Source organism: Colletotrichum karsti (genome assembly GCF_011947395.1).
Source record: "Colletotrichum karsti strain CkLH20 chromosome Unknown Scaffold13, whole genome shotgun sequence".
Classification (NCBI taxonomy): Eukaryota; Fungi; Ascomycota; class Sordariomycetes; order Glomerellales; family Glomerellaceae; genus Colletotrichum; species Colletotrichum karsti.
The window spans coordinates 557983-578677 of record NW_024065913.1 but is presented as its reverse complement, the minus strand read 5'-3'; the positions used below and the strand labels follow the sequence as shown (position 1 = coordinate 578677).

The window sequence follows — 20695 nt, the reverse complement described above, 5'->3', positions numbered from 1 at the left end:
ATGAAAGAAGAGGATATCCCCCAAACGCCTCCGGATTGTGAAAGGGGGAGAAGCAATTATTTTACGACCCTTCGGTCTTCCTTGGGATTCTTACGACAAAAACAACATCAAAAACCCAGCATATGGTCTCCGTGCCTTCATCATCGGGAGTTTTTTGTTTTTAATCTCTGCTCGTTATGGTCGTCTCTTGCTTTCTGGTTTTTTTTATTATTGCTTTCTTCGCGCGCGTCTTTACTGGAAACCGAACCAAACACTGGCGTTTATCGAGTTGGGAATCATTTCGAACCAAAGAGACAGACAGACAGAGAAGAGAGTGTCCACGGCAGGAGAGGGCGGGGGGCGGGGAGGAAGAAACGAGTGAAGAGGATGAGGTGTATGAGGGGATTTTGCGGTCCGAGGAAGAGGGATGGGGGAGGCGAAATTTGTTGCTGTAAACCCTCTTTGCCATCATTAACAAATCAAACGAAACGTGAAAAATGATTCGAGCTTGTGCCGTGTCTGTGTGTGCCCCTCGCAAGGCTGGCTCGTCTGTGTGGGAGGCAATGACTATGGACGACAGCGGCGTTTGGACGGCCCCGGTGGACGGTAAAGTTCTCGTCCGACGATCGGTCGAATAATATCTGATTTGTTCCGTCATCAATCCTTACAGGCTGATATCTCTCGGCCACGGGACTTGAACTGAGGACACCAGACGCGTGTGTGGACAGGACTAACGAACGACACGAGACGATTTGCGGAAGTTCTTGTTTTCTTCGGATTACTACAGACCGCACAAGCTCCGTTTCGGTAAGCTCGAATCTATCTCCGCTAATACACTGGCTCAAACCGAACAAAGTCTTTGTTTTGATTTCTTTTCCCCTCGGATTTCTTCTCTCTCACAGATGTCTTGTTCTTTCGAGGCCATCTTTTCCTGTTGTCGCTGTGGACGCCCGCGCTTTTTCGTGGAATCACAAACACACCAAATATCGATAAACATACACGTACTTTCTCTCGCGCGCGCGCACTTTCGGCTCTCACTTTAGTGTCAGAATGAACACGTCCCAGGGAATAGCCCCGAGAGCTGCGAAGAGCTACTTCACGAACGCTGCCTAGAGCTTCGCCTTTATGGGCTCCTGCTTGGAGGGGGCGGTGGCCTCCTCGTTCAGGTGGACTTGGCCCGTCTTCTCGCCGTTGCCGAAGAAAATAACCTGGACGGTAAGGTCGTCCCTGCACTGCTTGTTAGCCTTTTCGATTCTGCGGATGACGCTGTCTAGAGCTGAAGGGGCCGACTCACCTGTAGCGTCTAGAAAAGGGGGATGGCAGGGTAAGCAGAGCAGAGACCTGCTCCTCGTTCTTTCCACCCAGGGCGTTGCGGACGAGATGGGTGGCCACGTTCTTGTCCTTGACAACAAACCGCTCAGGGGCGTCGGGAGAGATACCCCACTGCTGCAGGCGGATGGGCGTCTTCTGGCCGTCAACGCCCTTGTCCTTGGCCTGCTCGACGGGCAGACCGGATTGCTTGGAACCAAAGATCTTGGACCACGTAGAGTCAAACTGGGACCCGGTACCGGCGGCCTGAGTCTCGATCCACTTGCCGACGAGGCCGACAACCTCCTCGTTGGTGAGCATCTCCCACAGACCGTCAGTGGCCATAACAACGAAGTCGCCGTTCTCGGGCTCGATCTTAGTGGTGGTGACGACGGGCTCGGCTGTCACGTAAGGGGGCGTCTTGAGGAGGGGGGAGGCGGAGCGGGCGAAGAAGGATTCCCTAAGGCGGTTGGTGATCTCGCGGCTCCACTTGTAGCTGGCGTCACCGAAGGCACGGGTGGGCTCAAGGCCACCGAGGACGCGACCGTTATGCACGACACGGTCTTCGCCAGGGTGAAGCTTCCGTAGGCGGGCCGCCTCGTCGGGGTTGCCACCGGTTTGGTCAACGGAGAGGGCGGTAGCGGTCCACTTGCCGCTGGCGGTGCGGCGACCAAGGACGGCGCGAGAGTCGCCAGTACAGGCTACACGAAGAAGCTTCGATCTGCTGTCGTAGAAGGAGAGAAGAGCGCAGGAGCCAGAGAGGGCGGGTGCGAGAAGCTCTGCGGCCATGGTCTTGGAGCCGGCCTTGATGACCCTCTCAACGCTCTGGTTCACGATCTCATCATCCAGGCGGGTGAATCCTGACTTGATTGCGGTGTCGATAGCCTCGGCCGCGGGGGAGAGGTCCTTGGAGGCTTGGTAGGTGGTGTTCAACTCCTTAGCTACGGACAGGATCAATTCCTGACGCAGCTTCGCCGATGTAGTCCAGCCGCTGCCCACTTGTTAGCATCTGCAAGCACGTTACGTCTCTAGCTCGGGCACGTACGCGTGACCGTCAAAGACACCCCAGAACATCCAGTCGCTGCTGTTTCCAACGGCACCGGCGGCCTTGTTGGGGACTTCGACAATCTTCTCGGCATGGTCGTCCTCGATCGGGTCGTTGCTGGGGAGCTGTACCAGGTCGTATCTCACAACGCCCTGGCCCCTGTTCACAAGGAACGACTGCTCCGTCTTACGCAGCTTCTGCGTGGCTTGCTCGGGGGTCAACATCTCGATAACCTTTCGGCCGTCGTCGTCGCTCGTCGCTTTCGAGATCGGTCCTTCTCCTACGAAGGTACCGGTGTGCAGCTGGTCAGCCCCGACAACCAGGACGGCGCGGGTCGGAGCAGCATCGCCGCCGCCAGCGGCGCCGGTGGTGAAGCTCCTCGTCAAGCTCTGGGACTTGTCCAGAGACGCGGTGCCGTCGTACGAGTACCAGGCGCCGTAGCCGACGAGGGTGGACACAAGGGCGACGGAGAATCGGCGGATGTACATGGAGGACTTTAGCGGCTGGACAGCGGCAGCATGCTCGGGGTGCGATCGTTGTTGGGTCGTGGTGGTTGTCGTCTGAGAAGATCGTAGACCTTGGCCGTGACGGGTCGAGTAGGAGGAGGAAGGGGGATGATGTTCGAAGAGGCCTCGTCGGCTGTTGCGTGCGAGCAAGCTACGTGCCGTACATCGGTATGTTGTCCGTAAGGCCCTCACAGCTGCGCGATGCATTTGGGGCGTTTGGACTGGATGGCGGCCCGGGTCCAGTGGTTAGAAAATGGTCGTGAGAGGGTTTCGCAAGAACGACACTGGGCCCTGGGTTGAGTGAGAGGGACCTGGTGCGGGTGGTGCCAAGACGTCGTGCCTCAGGCCAATAGCGTCACTTGTAGCGGCGGGCGTTGCTGGTGTCGTTGATTGCGATGCTGCTAAGTTTAGATTGTCAGACGGGCGACAGCAACAGGGCCAAGACGATCAAGGACGACGTTTGCCGGTGGGCTGTGAACGAGGTGGCACCAATCAGGGGATTTAAGGAAGTGTGAGTTGTGTCGTCGGATGTTTCAGAGATTCAGTTGACAATTGGCAGAGGCTCCTGGTATCTGCGACCTCACAGTGAGGAAATCAAGGGAGTTGCGTTCTGGAGCAGTCGACTTTCGTTGTTCTACATGGATCCTACAGGGTGTCACCAGGGAAGGCAGATTCCTTTGGCGAGCTTATCTTATCCTGCTGGTGATCCCGCTAGCCGAAAGCACAGGGGACTTGCCTCCGTCTCTCAGACGGGCCCCGCCAACCCCAGATCTTTCTCCTCCACGCTAAAGTACCTGACATGCTTTGCTTCAGTCGACCCGTAGATCTTAAGGTTCCCAGCTCCCTTAACAGAAGGCCTGGACCCTGTCATGTCAGGTTCGTCAACGCTTTGGCGTGTTTCTGAGTCGTCATGTATGCATATTTTGACGCGGTCCAATGGAGGAAGCATTCGCAGTTCGTCTCGCGTTGCTTCATTGCGATCTCCTCCTGTCTGACTTGGCCCGCCGAAAACTCAATTGCCGGTATCCTGGCCCGCGCCTGTCTACAAGATTAAGCTGTTCCCCTTGACCTGACTTCACACTGGCAATCGACCTTTTCTGAAGTACGTCCGTTGTGTTTTGCATATCTCAGCCAAGCGTTACTGTCGTCTGGTCTACGCCCGCAGGTTCGCAGCCCACATCGCAAAGTAGAGGCTGAATGTTACATCATCACCCCTCCCGAGTCACCCGGTGGCACATGTAGGAAGATTCATTGAAAACATTGGTATTACTGCTTTGACTGCGGCAGTATCTTCTCTATGCTGAGCTGCAAGTGACATGTAGACCCCATCGGTCCTCCTCCGTTAACTCCATTTGCTCAATGGCATGATGTATCGTACCCTACCTCCCTTTAACGCCAAACCTGGTTTAGATCAAGGTCAATGATCGTAATGCCAAATCCCCACATCAAAAGTCCTCAGTCCAATTCAAAGACCGTTGGCCGTCATGTCCAAATCAGGGGGAACTTTCCAGCCATGAGCCTGAGCGGCCCGCTTGTACGCGTCAATAGCCTCTCCAATTCCATAGTCACCACCGGATCGGCCTTCCAGACGCGCAGGGTAAGGTTCAAGACTGCACATCGCCATGCGCACTTGAAGCAGTACACTCTCCATGCTACTGACAGGGCTCCAACCGCTGTTGGTGAGAAGCTCCATGCACAAAGCGCCGCCAGCCGTGACGTGACCACCGCCCCTCTGGGAGAACGGCAAGAACCTGGGGCGAATGACGCGAACGAAAGGCGGGGAGAGCGGAAATTGTTGACCGAAGCGAACCTCAAGAACGATGCTGGAGACCTTGTTGCGCTCCATGTCTTTCGCGAGTGGAAGGGATAGCTCGAAGCTATGGAGTTCGAGAGTCCATTGGAACATGTTGTTGATGTTTTCAAAGTCCATGTACCAGCCAAGCTCGTGAAGAGGCGTCTTGGCCTGGAGCTTCTGCAACTTGGCAAGCTCTTTGCCCAGCACTTTTCGTCCGTGGTCGGAGGCCCAGACGGGGGCTGGAAGTCGGGGAAGTGAAGCCACGTCCAGGGTGCCAGGTGTGAAGCCCAACTTGTCGGGGTCAGAGTCGAGAATAACCGTGTCGTTGTCATCATCGTCGGCGCTCACGCCGTCACCGTTGCCTGCATTCTTGCTCAAGAGAATGTCAAAGTCGTCCGCCTCTTCATCAGCAGCCTGACCTTCATGGTCTTCGACGACAAGCGGGTTACCAGATGATGAGCCCGGAGATGTCTTTTGCTGGCGCGAGTTTGGAAGAGAAGCCGTTGGGACCTCAACGTCGCTGTTGTTTTCCCCCTTGATTCTGTAACGCGGGTCTTGAGTGATGTATTGTTTGGCCGTCTTTGGTTTGGCACCAGGAGCGGTGGGGCTGGGCGCCTTAGGAGATGAATGCCTCTGGACAACGAGATATCGACATTGAATCCAGTCGACCTTGTCAACCACGTAGTACGGAGCCGAGGATTTGAACTCGGCCGTTCTGTTAATAATCTCACAGAGACTAAGAGCAGCAGACAGCTTCAACTCTGATCCAATCCATGAACCGCCCGAGTTTCCGAAGCCGCCATAGGTCTGACTGATGCCGAACTGATTACTGAAGTAAACGCCATGTCCGTAAGCGCGGCCATGGAGCGTGTCCTTGAAGTCTAGGCCAGACCTGATGATGCTGTGCCAATTTCCGAGCGGGCTGCCATGCCATGCAAAGATTGTCGGGTAGTTCTGCGATGCTTGTTGCGCTAGCGCTTGGTTGAAGCTGTGCTCTTTCTCCGGAGACCCCTGAGCGAAACGAAACTGCATCCAGTGGTCGCCCAAGCCCTCGATCTTCTCATGTTCTTTGCTCGGAACATCCTCTGCCTCGCTCATACCACAGTCGTCGCTCTTGTCAAGCTGAACAATGAAGGAGCGGTTAGAGGCCACGATCCAACGCAGAAGCGCAAGAGCGGATTTCGTAATCTTGTCGCAGTTCATCAGAGGTAGGCCTTTGCGGTCGAGGAGGTGTTCACGCAAAACCCTTATGGGCGGGATCGTTTGGACAAGAGTCATGAGAGCCTCCCTTTGATAAACTGGAGCCAGGTCATCGAGGTCGTGCTCGTAGGCGTACAACTCCGCCTCGCCTTCGTCGTCCACAATCGCGGCACCGACGTCGCCTGCGGCTTTCGGATCAGAGAGTTCAGGGGCACCATAGACTCGCGTCGCATTGCTGACCATCGGGTTTTTCTGAGTGGAAACCATGCAGTCAAACTTCACGATTCTGCCGTTGATGTTATCGCTGGAATTGCGAACGGTTTCGATGCTCGTGATACGGCAATGGTGTAGATCGAGTTTCTCGTTGTTCGGGGGAACAGTGACCTGTTTGACAATGGCGACAATATCTCCAACTTTGAACTGCTGCTCCTGAGTGTTGTCCAGAAACAATCTGCCGCTTGAGATCGATGCTCGGACGTAGATAGGGGAATTGATGGTTGTCTCAGTTGGAGGTGTCGCTGCCTGGGCGGCCTGGGCGGCCTGGGCTGCCTGGTTTCTGGGACGATTGTAAACCTCGGTATTGAGGAGAGCAACTGGATCCAGAGTGAAAAGTGGCACTTTGATGGCCAGGCCTTGTGGCCACTCTCGAATCCGATTGGCATGCAGGCCAGCAGCACAGAAGCTGACGAGAAGGTCGACAACGCAGGGTCGAGCAATGATGTCGTGTTCAATGCTCGGGCCAAGACCCAGAGCCATATACTGGAACAGACATAGTGGCTCGGAACAGACATATGGCTTGATTGCCGTGAAGTCAGTGTTCAGCTTGCGGTGGCAGACCAGACAGTAATGCGTGCTTTTGACGAAGTACCGGAGCGCAAATTGCATGGCGATCAAGGGCATGCTGAGCTGTTCCTTAGGCAGCGGACCTGCAACGTTAGGGTTGCTGCGCACGAAGTCCTGGTTGAGAAGAGGGCGGGCAGTGCTAGATACTTGAAGTTCGTCGATGGCAGGGTCGGTGCTGCCGTGAGCGAATATGCCCTCATCCATGCGCAGATGACCGGCTTTGGCCTGCTCCTGCAGCAGTTCCTTGGCTTTGTCCCATGACACATTGTAATGCAGGCGGTACTTGAGAAGGAGTGCGAGCTCCGTGTTCATGAAGGTGGCGATTGAGTTGGTAATGGGCATTTGCATGAAGGCGGCGTCCTCTGTCGATTCGTTGATCTCGATGTTGACACGATTGAACTTGGGGTTAAAAGCAGTCAGAGCCGAGCTCAACGTAGGCTTGTACTTGGTGCACTTCCCGAAGATGAACTGCATCGTGGAGGAGTGGCCAGGACCAAGGTTCAAGAACGTCTCCACAGAAGGGTAGCTTGAGTCAAACCTGCAAAGCAGAACGACGTAATCCGAGGGCGCGATCTCCCAAGCCTCGAGGGTGTCGTCAGGAAGGCCGAGATGGGCGACGGGGAGGGACAGTGCGAAGACGCAACCCATCTGGTGGGCGTCGGTCAGTAACGCAATTTTGAAGCCGGCTTCCTTGGCTCGGCGAAGGTCGTCGATGAAGCGACCGGTGACTTCGATAGGCTTTCCTGATGCGTTGGGAATTTGCTGCAGGGTGGCAGGAGCGGCATCCAGACCAAAGTCCATGTCGTCGTCGTAATAATAATCGTCCTGGTCATCGTCCTGCGATTCGCCGAGGTCGTCAACCTGATCGATGTCCGTCATTTCCTCGTCAGAGTTGTTTCCCTCGGAAGCAAGAGCGGCGCTGAACTTTTTCGACAGCAAAGTCAGAGTCTCCAGAATCGATTTGGTTTGAGTAATGTCGGGCAGGTCATCGAGAAGGCTGGAGATGACTCGAGGAGTAGCATCGTCATCGGTGTAAGCCAAGAAGCCTGAGCAGTTTGGGTAGTCGTCGATGCTCAAAGCAACAAGACGGACTACCAAAGATGTCGACAACAGAGCCTCATGCGAGATCTCAAAGACGATCTGTCCGTCGTCATCTCCCTTTGTGATGTTGGAGATGTGGGCGAGCGATGCGGCCTGGTGAGAGGCGTCTGCAAGGTCGCTGTTGAACTTGCGGCGCGTCATTGTGACTGTGAGGCTGACGCTGAGCACGCCTTTGGGGGCTGGTAGAGCGTTTAGCAATATTCTTTTAATAAGTGATCAGATATTGAAATCCGGAGGTGAAGAGAAAGAGAAAAGAAGAAGGGTGCAAGAGAGAAAAATCATACTCACTGTGAACGGCTCAAAATATTATAGATTTCGAGGTTCCTGTGCCATCCAGAAGTTGAAAGACAAGACAATAAATCCAGGAGCAAGAAGTTGACAGACGCCAGAAAATCTCCAAAAGTGAGATCTTTGAAGTCTAGGTTGACTCAACGGAAAAAGAGTAAGGTCAGGAAGGTGCCGCAAGGTAGGAGAAGAAGAATGGCGGGGCCGTAAGCCAGGCTGGAAAGGTAAGGAAGGTAGGTAAGTGGTAAGGCAGGTAAGATACCTTAGGTAGCTGCACTCAAGTATTGGCTCCTTCCCTTTGCTTCGACCACCTCTTTGGTATGGGTACGTCAGCCGCGGAGCGTCCAAAGTTTCTCTCTGCCTCTTCGGAGAAATAAGGTAATAAGAGTTGAAGTAACTAAGATAAGGCGCCTCCTATTCGAAAAGTGAGGTATGGCAAGGCAAGGTGACAGTGAGTTGGTTCGGGTTCCTTCCCCCCATGTAAGGAGGTAGGTCGGTCAGACAGTCAGTCTGGGGCGAGTTCCACGTCCCAGCAGCATGGTACCGCCCAGGCTGCAGCGCCTGCTGCCTACCTTACCTGTGTGCGTCCACGGGTCTCCGAGTCCTCGTTTCCAACAGCCCAGGTCACTGCAGTACCAACAACCGCCAAGCCCTGCTCGTAGAAGGCGATTGGATGCCTGTGGCAAACCGCATGTCCTCTTCGAGGCAGCATAGGTGTTCGCTAAACTGCTGGTAAATTAATCCACGGGACCAACAACCGGGACGTTGGGGAAAGCCATCCAAACGCCTTCTATTACCTAATCTTTTCTTCCCCGGATCCGTGGGACATCGGAGATGGTCCTCCGGCCGCGGCCCCACGCCGATCTTTCTTGAATGGCATGTCATTTGAGATGCACCAGGTACGGGACCGACGTCTTGTCATGGGAATGCCTTTCAAACGTCAACATCTCCTCATACCACGATATGTTGCTACGAGCAACAAGCTATTGTCGAGAACTTACTAGGTATTACTATTAAATGTTTTCCATGCGAAACCTTTCCAAACCGTTCGAACTCAATTGCATCGGCGTCCTGCCCCTCCACCGATAGTATCCCACGACCTTCTTTATGGCACCGCCCCAGCCAAGCCTGCCCCTCTGCCATGCCTTGGGTTTCCTTCCGTCGCTGCATGCCTGCACAAGCATTGTCGGATTGACTGCCGAATCGGCCATGACTTCAACATCTCCAACGCCAGGCTGTGGCATATCGACTAAAATCTCCGCGTTCAGCCGCGACGGCCGTCGCAATCTCGATTGCGGCATCGATGCCGCAGCGGCAGCGGTCACCCCGCCGCTGCTGTAGACTTGAGCCGTGACGCCGCCGGATGAGAAAGCTGACTCTACGGCACTGGCGGCTGTGACGTCAAAGTAGACCTCGAGGCCGCGCAGTTGGTCAAGGTAAATGATGAGCAACGAGAAAACGACGGCTGCTACTGAGGCTACCCAGAAAACCCAGAATCGGGATCCGTTGGGTGAATACTGTTCATTCATTGAAAGTATGGCAGACACCACGGTAAAGGGGAGCAAAATGCCTCCCAGATAGGTGACTCGGTCGAGTGCTCGCTGGTTCGCTTCCTTGTCATCTTTCGAATGCCCTTCAACACCCGCAGGCGGCCTAGTATTTCCGAGATAGCCAGCGTCTCGTGTCCGGGGCTGCGCTGTCGTCAACCCCCGTGTTGAAGGCAGCCACGAGGTCTGTGGGGCCGTCGTCGCCATCTGCGATAGTGTGACACGACGCTGTAGCCTGTCGAGAAGATGACGCCAGTCAGGGTGTTGCATATCGCTCGCTGTCGTACGTCGTTCCTGGTTGCGAGCCTCGTCCAGATTCTGCTCTAACGACTCTGTTGCTTGCCAGAACAGACTGGCGTCATCCAAAGACTGCGGAAGTGTTTCGAAAAGGTCTAGCCACTTTCCATAAACCGCATCAGCCAAAACATCAGGCAGGCCTTGCCTGACTACATTCGTGTGCCGGAAGTTTCGAAGAAGGCTGTCTTCGAGACCAGGAAACTCGTCTCCTTCTGCAATCAGCACATTCCACACAGAGGTGCCGTCGAGTTGCGATTCGTCGATTTTCGTTTGCCATGATCTCGCGACAGAAAGAGGTCGGCGAGCTTTTCTGAGCTGTGATGAAGGGTCATTCCAAATAGGTCGGTCCAGAAAAAGAACTAGAAAGACGTCAGCTTTGCATTACTACAGAAACCCGGGGAAGACCTACTATCGGCTTTGCTGCTCATCCACAAGGACGCGTGGCAGAATATGACTGCCTGTCCATCTCGAGACATGGAATGGAACGGTGCCTCGTCCATCACATCCACCAGGTCCGACTGCCTGGCCGATGGCTTATACCCAAGATCCGGCCCAATGGCGGTTCGATCGACTTTGACAAGCTCGGGATATTCGAAAGACACGAAGCAGTCGCCATGGTCCTGCTTCAACGGCCGATGTCGTCGCCGTCCCGCATGCGCTTCGAGAAACCCCGGGTCGACTCCCAAAGAATCTCTCAGAATCTGAACCAAGTCTAGCGGGAGCCCCTGAATGACGGTGAGCCTCCTCCGCCCAACAGCTTCTCCCAGAAGGTCCTCGGCGCGGCTTAGGAGTCGTTGTCTGCAGGTCTCATCTTCCCAATCAAGGACATAGGCAGACGAAACGGTCTCGGGCAGCTTGCCTCCCATCGACGACCTGCGGACGAGCAGCGCAGGCGTGTTGGAGCGCTTCTTGTGCTCGACTACGTCGCTGGCCGTCGGCGGCGGTGATTCGTGATCATATTTCTCGGAACTGGCCATCTTTGCAGGCTTGTCGACGACGTATCCAACCTACTTGTCTTTCAAAATCATGAAACCGAAACCCTGGGTCAGCCTTAACCCGGGGGAGAAATTGCAGTTATTAAAGAAGATCGCCATGGCTGGGACACTTGTCGAAGGAGCCGTCAAGTGACCTACGCTAAGACCGTCTCGAAATATCGAATTGATCTTTTTCTCCCTCCTCCAGCTTCACCGGAGCCCACTAGCTCCCCCTTAACTTAGTCGACGCCACTGAGTGATGTGTGGACGACAGCCATGGCAGCAGCCAGATCCCTCCCCTAAGATGAGGGCAATCGCGGCTTTTCGTGAAGCTCTTAGCCCCGAAGCTATGCAAAAAGATCAACACGCCTTGCCACGTCAAGCCGCACCACGCGGGTTCTTTGCACGAAGCGCGTGGAAGATGGCTTGTTTACCGCTTTTTCCTGTCTCAGAAGATGGAGGTGCAAATGTTGCAAGGCCAAAGACAGCATCTGGGGATGGTGGCGCTTGACTCGTTGACATTGTCATTGGCTGTTCACCGAAGGTCACCTGGAAGTGGGGTGCAGCTCTTGCACGCCCGTCTTTCCGCGGGGTTGCAACCACCAAACGCGTCCCACCGCGACTCACCGAAACATCTATCGCACTGCTCGTCGACGACGCCTTCACGACGCGCCGTACCCAAGAGCCCTTCGTCTGCAAGAACGAAATCCCCATAATTATGGATCAAGGACGAGAATCGACCATGCTGCACTCGCAGCCGGAGCTCACGCCCCTCGAGGGTGAGGTTCTGGAGGAGTACGAGAAGTTGGCGGATAACATGAAGAAGGTTTGTCCATGCCCCTCCCTGCCCAGCTGGAAGCATTGCAGGAGGGCCCATTCTGACTGATTGTTCGACACAGCTCGCGCAGACATTGGAAGATCTGAGCAGTTCACCGAGCACCGAGATCCTCGACGGCCTCCGCGAATTGGAGCGCAAAACGAGCTTGGTCTACACCCTCCTCAAGGCTAGCGTCTACAGTATAGTGCTCCAGCAGGAGATGGATTGTGGCAACCAGGAAATGGAATGGGGTGAGCGGCCCGGGGATCACGAGGAGTAAACAAGTGCGGAGGAAGGTTTTGACGAGCCGCCGGATAACATGATGAGGCATGTGTCCTGCAAACGTAGAATACACACACGATGGGCTATTATGAAGCATACGACCAAAAAGAGGAGATACCCCTATTCAGAGCAGGCAGATCACATGGAATGCCCAAGCTCTTCATATCCTTATCACAAAACAAACCAGACTATTGGGAGATCTCTAGTGGTGCGCTTGACATGGTACAGTGGTATACAAATGGTATACAGTTGGATTAATATACAGAGCCGCCGTAGTACACCTTTCTCGCGTCGACCATCTTCTTTCCGCGGCCGATGGCGATCTGCTCCGGGTCGGGCTGATTCGTGAGGCACTCGTAGACGACCTTGACGGTGTTGTAAGGGTTCTTGGAGCGCATGATCTTGGCCGACAGGTCGTGGATACCTGCGAGGCGGGCCATTTCGAATATACGGTGGGAAACGCGGAGTCCGAAGCCTTGCAAAGAGTGAGCACCGCATCTGCAGTCGTTTCAATAAAGACATACCTGGGGGACGGGACTGCAGCTTCACCACAGTGCCCGAAATCTTCTTCTGGATCTCGCCGTAGATGGTACGGTTCTCGTACCTCCGAATCGGCCTCATGTTGCGAATGGCCAACATTCTAGCCGTAGTCCTGGCAATGCCGAAATCCACAGACTTGGCCTCTCCCAGACCGAGCCTGCCGTCACCGTTACCGGCAACGACGATGATGGAAACACTGCGGATCTTGCCCAGACGGGTCTGGTTGTGGACCATGCGCGCAACGATGGGTTTGGCGATGAGCGTCTGGATGTCGCGGATCGAAATGCCAGTCAGGGCCTTGATCTTGGCGTATTCGCCCGTGGGATCCAGGTCATCGTCCTCAGCGTCCTCGAGGGTGTACAGGCCCTTGACGCCCTCGACCTTGCCGAGTTTGGGCGCGAGCGCCGTCTCGCCTTCGGGACCCTCTATCGCCTTCCACGAGTCCAGCCGAGGGGGTTCAACCGGGTTCTTGTCTGTGCTGAACTCCCGCCCGAGCTCCTTGTAGAACTCCTTGTCGATTTCGTCGAACCACTGGGTGTTCACCGGCTCCGACGCCGGCTTTGTCGACGAGCTGCCCAGCACGTCCGTATCCTCTTCAATCAGGAACTTGCGGCGCAGCTCCGGGTTCTTCTCGAGCTCATTCAGCTCCTCATGAGTGAAGTCGATCTGGTCCGGATTGTCTGTCTTGAGTTTGCGCAGGGCGCGGGCGTAGGCCTTGCCCATAGAGTCCTTGAGCTGCACCTCGACCCGGTCCGCCAGCTTCTCAACATAATCGTCGACCCATTCCCTCCGTGGGAGCCACTCCACCTCCCGCGGCTGAACGGGCTTCTGCGGTTTCGCATCGATTACGGGCTGGATGGTCGCGAAGTCCTCGAGGTAGTTCTGTCGGTAGGGGTCTACACGCAAACGGCCCTGTACAGCCAGATCTTTCGGGTCAATGGCGTCCTCCGCAGCCTCGAGGGCCTCCATCTGCTCGGGGGTGTATTTCTTCCTCAATTGTGCCAACTGCTCGGGGGTGTAGTCGGGGAAGTGTTTCTTGGCATAGCGTTGGGCAGCGTCCGGGTTCGTCAAGCCCATCTTCTCTGCGGTAATGTTCTTGAATCTGGATCTTCTGCGTGTCGACCGGCTGGATGAGGTGTGGAAGAGGCGGACGGGGAGGGCCGGAGCGGTAGCGGCGGTCGTCGAGGGTGCGGAGACGCCTCTTGCGAGGACGCTCCGGGCCGGTCGTACCGCATGCATGATCGCGGAGGGTAGCGACGTCTCTGCGCCAGTTCGAAGCCGGCTCCAAAAGGTCTTTGAGTTTGTCGTGGGCGGCGGGGGCTTCTGTCGCGTGAGGGCTCCTTGACTGAGCTCAGGGTCGCGCGCCAGCTGGTCGATAATTTTTTTGGAAGCTCAATTGGATCGGCCAGCCAATGTGCAATCGCCTGAGGTTGATTTGAGCCACATTATTGGCTGAAATTAGACCCACCCAGCTCTTTCGTCTGGCCCGTGCCCTCCGATGTTCAAGACCGGGGCCGAGTTGATCCATGGAAATGTCACATGATCTCGGTGAAATCGGTGAGGAGGACAATTTGACGCCACACCGAATCTAAGAACCCCTTGGCAAAAGCATTGAAGCTTCGCTCTCTTCGGACCCGACGGCTCACTGACGGCGTTGCTTGGCTAATTTCCAGGGGTTGCCTTACCAAAAAAAAAAACTGGTGCTTTGGTTCTTAACCACCTTCGCCTAGCCATATGATTCCCGCCATCGAAAGCAACGGATGCTGGAATTGACGATGATCACAGTTCCTGGCGGGAGCAACTCCGGCAGATCGGACCATCCCTCTTCAGACCGGAAGCCGCAGCACTTGATCCCGTCGCCGATGTTCACTCAGGCATATTCATCAAGTTTGAACGCAGCCAAACGACCGGCACATAATGGACCCCTTCCACATGCCGGCTAACCGCTGCAGGCCGTCTCAACACAGCCAATCAGCAGGCGCAGACATCAGTCGACATTCTGCCGCAGGCCTGAAACGCGCATCGAGCCCGGGCCCCCCTCTCTCCCCTGGACGGCAGGGCTGGGCTCTCACCACCAAAACGCTGTCGCGTCCGCAGTCTCACCCATCCTAGGCGGCCTACCCAGCCTGCGAAGGCACTGTGACCACCATAGGGCCATTTTCCCAGGTATCTTAAGCGTGCGCGAATGTGACGTCTCCCGTTTCGAGAACCCGAAGCGGATCATCTTTCCAACACCAGTCTTGTTCCTCCGCGCGAACCATTCTTCTCTATTTTCCCCCCTTCCGCCGCATATCGTGTGCCGTATTCCTTTCCTGCTCTTCGAAACCTTCTCTCTCTAATCCCGCCACTCTCAATACCCGTACATTCTGTGGTGTTTATTCCCTTGTGACTGGCGCACTTGAGACTCAGACCTTCATTTTGACTTTCTCGATACACACCTTTAATTCCCAACCACCACAGTCCATACCGATCGTACGCTACCCGCCTGACCAAAGCAGAAACTCTCGTCTACGCAACCGTCGACGTTAATCAGCCGTATCAACGAGTCGCTCAACGCTTCGAGCACCGCCTACTCCGCACAAGCAAGCGACGTCACCGCAACACACTCCGGACATCGCAAAGATGGGTCAATTCGACTGGTTCCGCTCCATCGGCGCCACGCCCGAGGCCGTCGCGGTCCTGAACGACCAGCCGATCCTGTTCACGATCCTGTTGATCGTCCTCGTCGCCGTTATCCTCCAGATCGTCTTGCTATGGTACATCCACTTCGCTACGCTGAAGCCCGAACAAAAGAAGAAGAAGGAGCCCAAGAAGGGCGGCAAGGGCGGAAAGAAATAGGCTGGTCTATGGGTCGACTCAGTAGCAAGATCATTTCGACAACACCGTCATCGAAGCACTCGGGATTGGACTTTCTTGGATTATATCACGACCGATTGCGCCTCGCGGCTTGGACGAGATCGACTTTCGCGGCAGAATATGCAAAGAGGAGGAGACTATGGTGGTTGATGTGTGGAATAATGAAAATGGGGATCCCATAGTTGGACTGGCTACGCCGGGTCGGTTTCAGTGGAGGACAAATTCACGACGCTCAAGTGTCACAGGCTGCACTTGACGTTGATTTCTTGCGGCATAACTCTTTTGGTATAGATTTTCTTTTTCATCTACCAGACTCATCTGTGTATACCAATGAGGTTCTACAATCAACAACGATTGAAAATTGCAGACCGCAATGCCTTGTTCTACTCATCTTCGAAACTGTCAGGCGCCGTTTCCATATGCCAGGAATACGGGTCTGGCGTTAGCTCTAAATAGTATTCGTCGTCGCTGTCCCGGTCATCCAATGCTTGCGTCATTTCCAAGCTGACATCCATTTCCCCATGATGTGCACTGGGTTGCACCAAATTTTCCGAATGCGTTGAGCCGAAATCGATATCGCCCTTGAGTTGGTCTTGGTCAACACTGCGGCGAAACATATGATGGTTATCCGTCGTAACTGCACCAGGAGATTCTGAAGACAAATCGTACTCTTGCTCAGAGACCGTTTCGTATCCCTGGTATGGAGCTAGACCGTTGTCATTGGTTGTCCAACTCATCCCATCGTCAGAAGGCGCCGACTTCATCCATTCTTCAGTTGATGCGTTGAAATGTGGTATTGGGCTTGTTTGACCGACAACTTGCGCTTCGGGCTGAGTTTCGGCAACATCGTTCCCCGACTCGTTCATGACCGTATCTACCCCTCCATCACACGGCGCCGATTCCACCCACTCCCCGGACTCCTCATCGTAGAACGGTGCTGTTATGCCCGCGCGAGGTTCATGCTCTTCGCTAATTTCAATATGAGCATAAACGTCCATATCTGGTTCGAGAAGATCGGTATCATAATCTGACAGCCCATCGGCGAATTGATCATCAGCGTGTTGATCCAGGTGGTCGTCCAGATGATCTAGGTCAAATGTTGGTGACAACAGTGGCCGTTCGCAGAATTCATCTTCCGAATACAAATCCGTGTCCATTTCTGGCAGCCAAGCATCGTCATCGGATATCTGATCAGCGTCGTATGGTTGTCGATATCCAATCTCGCCTTGCTCATCGTCTTGCGGGTAGGATTCCATGGCATACTCCTCGCGTGTGTCTAAGATGTCTCTTTCTGGAACCAAGCTGAAAATATGATCCAATTCTTCGTCGGCATAAAAGCCATCGTCGAATTCGCCATTATCGAAATCAAAGTCCGGGGTCGAGCTGGCAAAGTGGATAGCGGTGTTGGCCCGCGATGTCAGGGGTTTTGGTAGACTCTTTCTTCGGATAGTTGGTACTCTGGTTCTCGAGTTGATCAACCCCCAAAGCTTTCGATGAATACTTCCATAATTTTTTGCACTACCAAGTGGTCCCTGCGGCTTTCTTCTCCTGCTGGACCGGTAAGAGTTGATGTTCTCGACCTCCGCAAAAACATCAGCCAGATGCGGCAGCAGACGAGATTGAACAGCGATGTCCTGTGTCCTGTTAGCAACCGTATAATTCATCTCCGCTCAAAACGAAATTCTATACCGATAGACACTTCATACTCAGTACCTGCGGCATGAGGAGACCTAATGGCGACTTCAGGGTCGAGGTGATTTGGAATCCGGCCTTTCCTTTGGATCCGGACACCAAATGATACAGACTAGCTTCTGTCAGGCCCTCAACCGTTCGAAGTATGTCCCGGTGTTGCTGCAGCTTGTTGTCCATGAATTCTGTGGTTTCTTCTTCACCAAAATCATCAAGACCAATGCCTGAATCTTGTGTTTCGAAGGTGTTTCGGTGCTTGTACTGAGGCCTCTAGCCTTCAGACATCTCGTCCGTAGGACATCCTTCATGCCGTGTCGTAGGCGGGAATATGATACATGGAGGAGTCCTTGGCCGTGCTTCGACGTTCTGCAAGGCGGTTTGACTCCCGTGATTGAACCAGAAGGCGCAGGTGATGTGTTGGAGAGTTATAGTAACGGCGCCAGGCGGCTCAATGGGTTGCGGCACGCTGCCCTCGTACTCGATTTTGAACGATGAGTTTTGGCCCTCAGTCGAAGAGTCGTTGTCAGGGGTTAAGCGGATTCCGAGCTGCTCCCAAATCTACCACGACGGTTAGAACGAGTCTGGAAATGAGAACGAGCTCTTCACCTACATGGCAGTCTTGGATAGACCACAAAACTTGATCGGCGCGATCTGCGTTGGTAGCAGTGTCGTGAGCTCCCTCTTCCATGATTGATACATAGAGCCGGCATGTTGGCGACTTCGAAATTGATATTTCCCCCTTTTGGCTAGCAGTAAGAAGATCGCTGGCAGAAGATATTAGCAGTTCGTTAGACAGCGAACGCAAAGAAAAGTTGGATGCGACAGTGACGCTGAGAGATCCCTCAGATTGGTGTATGCCAAACTGCTCCAAGTGAACGACGGATGTGCTCATGGTCAAACGACAAGCGAGAGGCAAGAGCCAGATATCAAACGTGTAAGACAACTGGTTGAAAATTTGTTCATTTTTTGTTATTCCAATATAGTTCCTAAAAATCTAGGTTGCTGTGTTGAAAAAAAAGATTGAGATGTCGTTAAGCAGGAGCCGGGAGGTTGTTACCTGCCTCCAAAGAAATGAAGTTGGGAAGGCACTTCCCCAAATCAAGCCCTGTCGGTGTTTCCCAGTTTGCGGGGATAGTGCTGGTTGCCCCACTCTACACGGTACATTCAGCCTGTTGCATGTTATTTGCAGCAGCTAAACAGTCAATATGGACTCGAAATTCTGCTGCTGCTAAACATCAGTCAACATGGGCTGCGCTAAGGCAGACTGTATGATGTTCTTGGCTTAACGCATCGTTTCCAGGGTGCTCTCGGACTTTCGGCGAGGAGATGTTTTTAGCAATTGATTGTGTATTTGGAGAGACTTCGCATCCACATGATCAGTGGACCGGAGGTTTATCGGCAGGGGGATTAGCACCCCAACACGCTGCGCGCTGTGTCATCCTCGGCAGGGTGCATCCGATTTTCTAGGCGAACATAACAGACTGGACGCTGCCAGAGTCTGAATGACGCAGGCACCTCTTCAAACTTCAACGTCGTTGCCAGGGCCTGCCTTACTCATTGTGGGACATCTTCTCCAACTTCTACTTCACCAAGGAATCGCTGACGACCTCACCAAAGCTTTCTGCCCATCTATCAATCCACTCTTCGTCCAAGTTTCCTCAGCTGGATCTCATCAACAACACCGCTAGTTGGGCCAAACCGGCGTACTTCATCCACGCGACCACCGCCACCAATCATCTGCCTTCTTCCGAAAAGAACGGATATTTAGGCAACGGACACAAGACAGAGCAACACCAGGTTATCTTGGCCGCAGCCACTGGACGACTCAGCGCTACTCTATCCCACAAGGAAGAGGCCAGGATCTGCACTCGATTTCCTGCACTACGCTTCAGTCGGGTCGGCATCTGACTATATCCACCCACACACCTCCTTCTCGTCAAACGGCCGGGGCTTATCGTCACCCCTCCCGCCGTCCCCCGTTCCCCGTCCTCCACCACAACCACCACTTTTTTCCTGGCTTGAGCCGCTGTGTGCGTAACTGCGTCTTGGACGCCCGCCCGGTTTGGACTATGCCTCTCTTCGATCTTGGATCACTCTTCCTCGACCACGTTGTCTTCATCACCAACCTCGTCTACATGAACATCGCTCTCACCAATGCTGAGCCCAGTCTGCTCTTTCCCCTCTATGTCGTATCAAAACTGTTGGCTCGAGGACCTGAGGATTGGGATTCACCAACTGCAAAATGGCCGCCTCCAGTTCCCAAATGGTAGCCAACTGCGGCTACCAAACACCAGATGAATACAACCGCCCTTCTTACTTCGCTACCCCTGTTGAAGGTCCGTCCGCCTCTGCTCCTGCTGTCAACTCGACAGCGAGGCGTCCGCCATTCGTTCCTCGTCCGTCTTACGGCCCAGTCCTGCCTTCAGAGACAAACCCAAGTCCTTCTGAGGCGGAGGCCCAGCCTCATTCGAACGGTAGTAATCCTGATAATTTGGATGCTCGGATGGAAAAGCGGTCTGGTAATGGACGTGTTGGGATTCGAGACCGCATTGCCTGTCATACGTGGACGTGGTTCACCATGGTACTTCATCACTCGTCGCATATGTACACCCAAAGCTGACTGGTAGCAGACGATGGTACGAGATGAGAACTGCTCTTTTATGGTCCGGCACTCACAACGACATAGGCTACCGGCGGTATGGCAAACGTGATACATTCTCGTAAGCCTGGCTCTGATGCGAGTCTACCTTAATAACATACTCACGTTCTCTAGTTCCGTACGACGCTGCGTGGCTTAATGGAATAGCCGTAGCCTTCTTCCTTCTTAACATCCTTCTCTTCATCATGAACTGTGTCCTAGCAGCATGTCGTTTCCGTATGCGGCCCGGGGCACTCGTCCATTCCTTTACTGATCAAACGGAATCGTTGTTTATTCCGGCGTCTGTAAGTAGACAAAGCCACCAATATGGCACAACTGCTAATACATCCTTCAAGGTTGTTTCGTGAGTCTTTTCCATGTCGACGAAGACTACGTCTAACAATCGGTAGATTTGCCATCATTTGTATCAACATATGTCAGTTCGGTGTTCCGCATGTTGGTCCTTGGCTCTTGAGAGTCATGCAAATATTATACTGGGGCTACATTGCGATGTCAGTGTTAGCCTCCTCGACGATTTATCTGATTCTCTGGTCAACCTTGTAAGCTCCCAGTCATTAGATCAGTGTGATGTGAAGAACTGACTGACGGCGCTCAAGAATCTTTCCTATCCACACCATGACACCGACTTGGGTGTTCCCAGCCTACCCCTTGCTTCTAACTGCACCATTTGGCTCGAACCTCATAATGGCTGCATCTCAAACGAATCAGCAACAAGTGATTCTCAATAGAACTGCGATTGCACTTTGCGCCGTGGCTACCCAAGGCGCCGGTTGCTTGATTGCCTTTATGATTTCAGCTGCCTTCATCTACCGACTAATGACGCAGAAGTTACCTCGCGACTTTCAGCGGCCTGGTGTGGTATGCGTCCCTTCGCCATGGCAAACCGTGGGACATTAGACTTATTAAATGCTAGTTCATATCGATTGGTCCGTTTGCCTTCACCGTAGGAGGCATAGGTTTGTCGCCCACTTC

At 54.0% G+C, this 20695-nt stretch overlaps 7 protein-coding genes across 7 annotated transcripts; 2 read left to right on the top strand and 5 right to left on the bottom strand.

Moving 5' to 3' along the window:
* Positions 1 to 1088: 1088 nt before the first annotated feature.
* Positions 1089 to 2820, bottom strand: CkaCkLH20_04836 (putative protein phosphatase 2C; the record flags this gene model as incomplete). Its single annotated transcript, XM_038887555.1, has 3 exons — positions 1089 to 1206; positions 1274 to 2278; positions 2333 to 2820. The coding sequence occupies 3 exons, from the start codon at positions 2818 to 2820 to the stop codon at positions 1089 to 1091; spliced, it is 1611 nt and encodes a 536-aa protein (XP_038747162.1).
* A 1483-nt stretch (positions 2821 to 4303) lies between these two features.
* CkaCkLH20_04835 (polymerase) lies at positions 4304 to 7918 on the bottom strand (the record flags this gene model as incomplete). The annotated part of the gene is made up of 1 exon (XM_038887554.1): positions 4304 to 7918. The coding sequence occupies one exon, from the start codon at positions 7916 to 7918 to the stop codon at positions 4304 to 4306; it is 3615 nt and encodes a 1204-aa protein (XP_038747161.1).
* A 1157-nt stretch (positions 7919 to 9075) lies between these two features.
* On the bottom strand, positions 9076 to 10883 carry CkaCkLH20_04834 (uncharacterized protein; the record flags this gene model as incomplete). Its single annotated transcript, XM_038887553.1, has 2 exons — positions 9076 to 10265; positions 10316 to 10883. The coding sequence occupies 2 exons, from the start codon at positions 10881 to 10883 to the stop codon at positions 9076 to 9078; spliced, it is 1758 nt and encodes a 585-aa protein (XP_038747160.1).
* Positions 10884 to 11523: 640 nt separating this feature from the next.
* Positions 11524 to 11977, top strand: CkaCkLH20_04833 (DASH complex subunit Dad3; the record flags this gene model as incomplete). Its single annotated transcript, XM_038887552.1, has 2 exons — positions 11524 to 11706; positions 11780 to 11977. The coding sequence occupies 2 exons, from the start codon at positions 11524 to 11526 to the stop codon at positions 11975 to 11977; spliced, it is 381 nt and encodes a 126-aa protein (XP_038747159.1).
* Positions 11978 to 12233: 256 nt separating this feature from the next.
* Positions 12234 to 13758, bottom strand: CkaCkLH20_04832 (37s ribosomal protein s5; the record flags this gene model as incomplete). The annotated part of the gene is made up of 2 exons (XM_038887551.1): positions 12234 to 12454; positions 12504 to 13758. The coding sequence occupies 2 exons, from the start codon at positions 13756 to 13758 to the stop codon at positions 12234 to 12236; spliced, it is 1476 nt and encodes a 491-aa protein (XP_038747158.1).
* A 1383-nt stretch (positions 13759 to 15141) lies between these two features.
* Positions 15142 to 15357, top strand: CkaCkLH20_04831 (uncharacterized protein; the record flags this gene model as incomplete). Its single annotated transcript, XM_038887550.1, has 1 exon — positions 15142 to 15357. The coding sequence occupies one exon, from the start codon at positions 15142 to 15144 to the stop codon at positions 15355 to 15357; it is 216 nt and encodes a 71-aa protein (XP_038747157.1).
* A 401-nt stretch (positions 15358 to 15758) lies between these two features.
* On the bottom strand, positions 15759 to 17244 carry CkaCkLH20_04830 (uncharacterized protein; the record flags this gene model as incomplete). The annotated part of the gene is made up of 3 exons (XM_038887549.1): positions 15759 to 16815; positions 16933 to 17009; positions 17065 to 17244. The coding sequence occupies 3 exons, from the start codon at positions 17242 to 17244 to the stop codon at positions 15759 to 15761; spliced, it is 1314 nt and encodes a 437-aa protein (XP_038747156.1).
* Positions 17245 to 20695: the final 3451 nt, after the last annotated feature.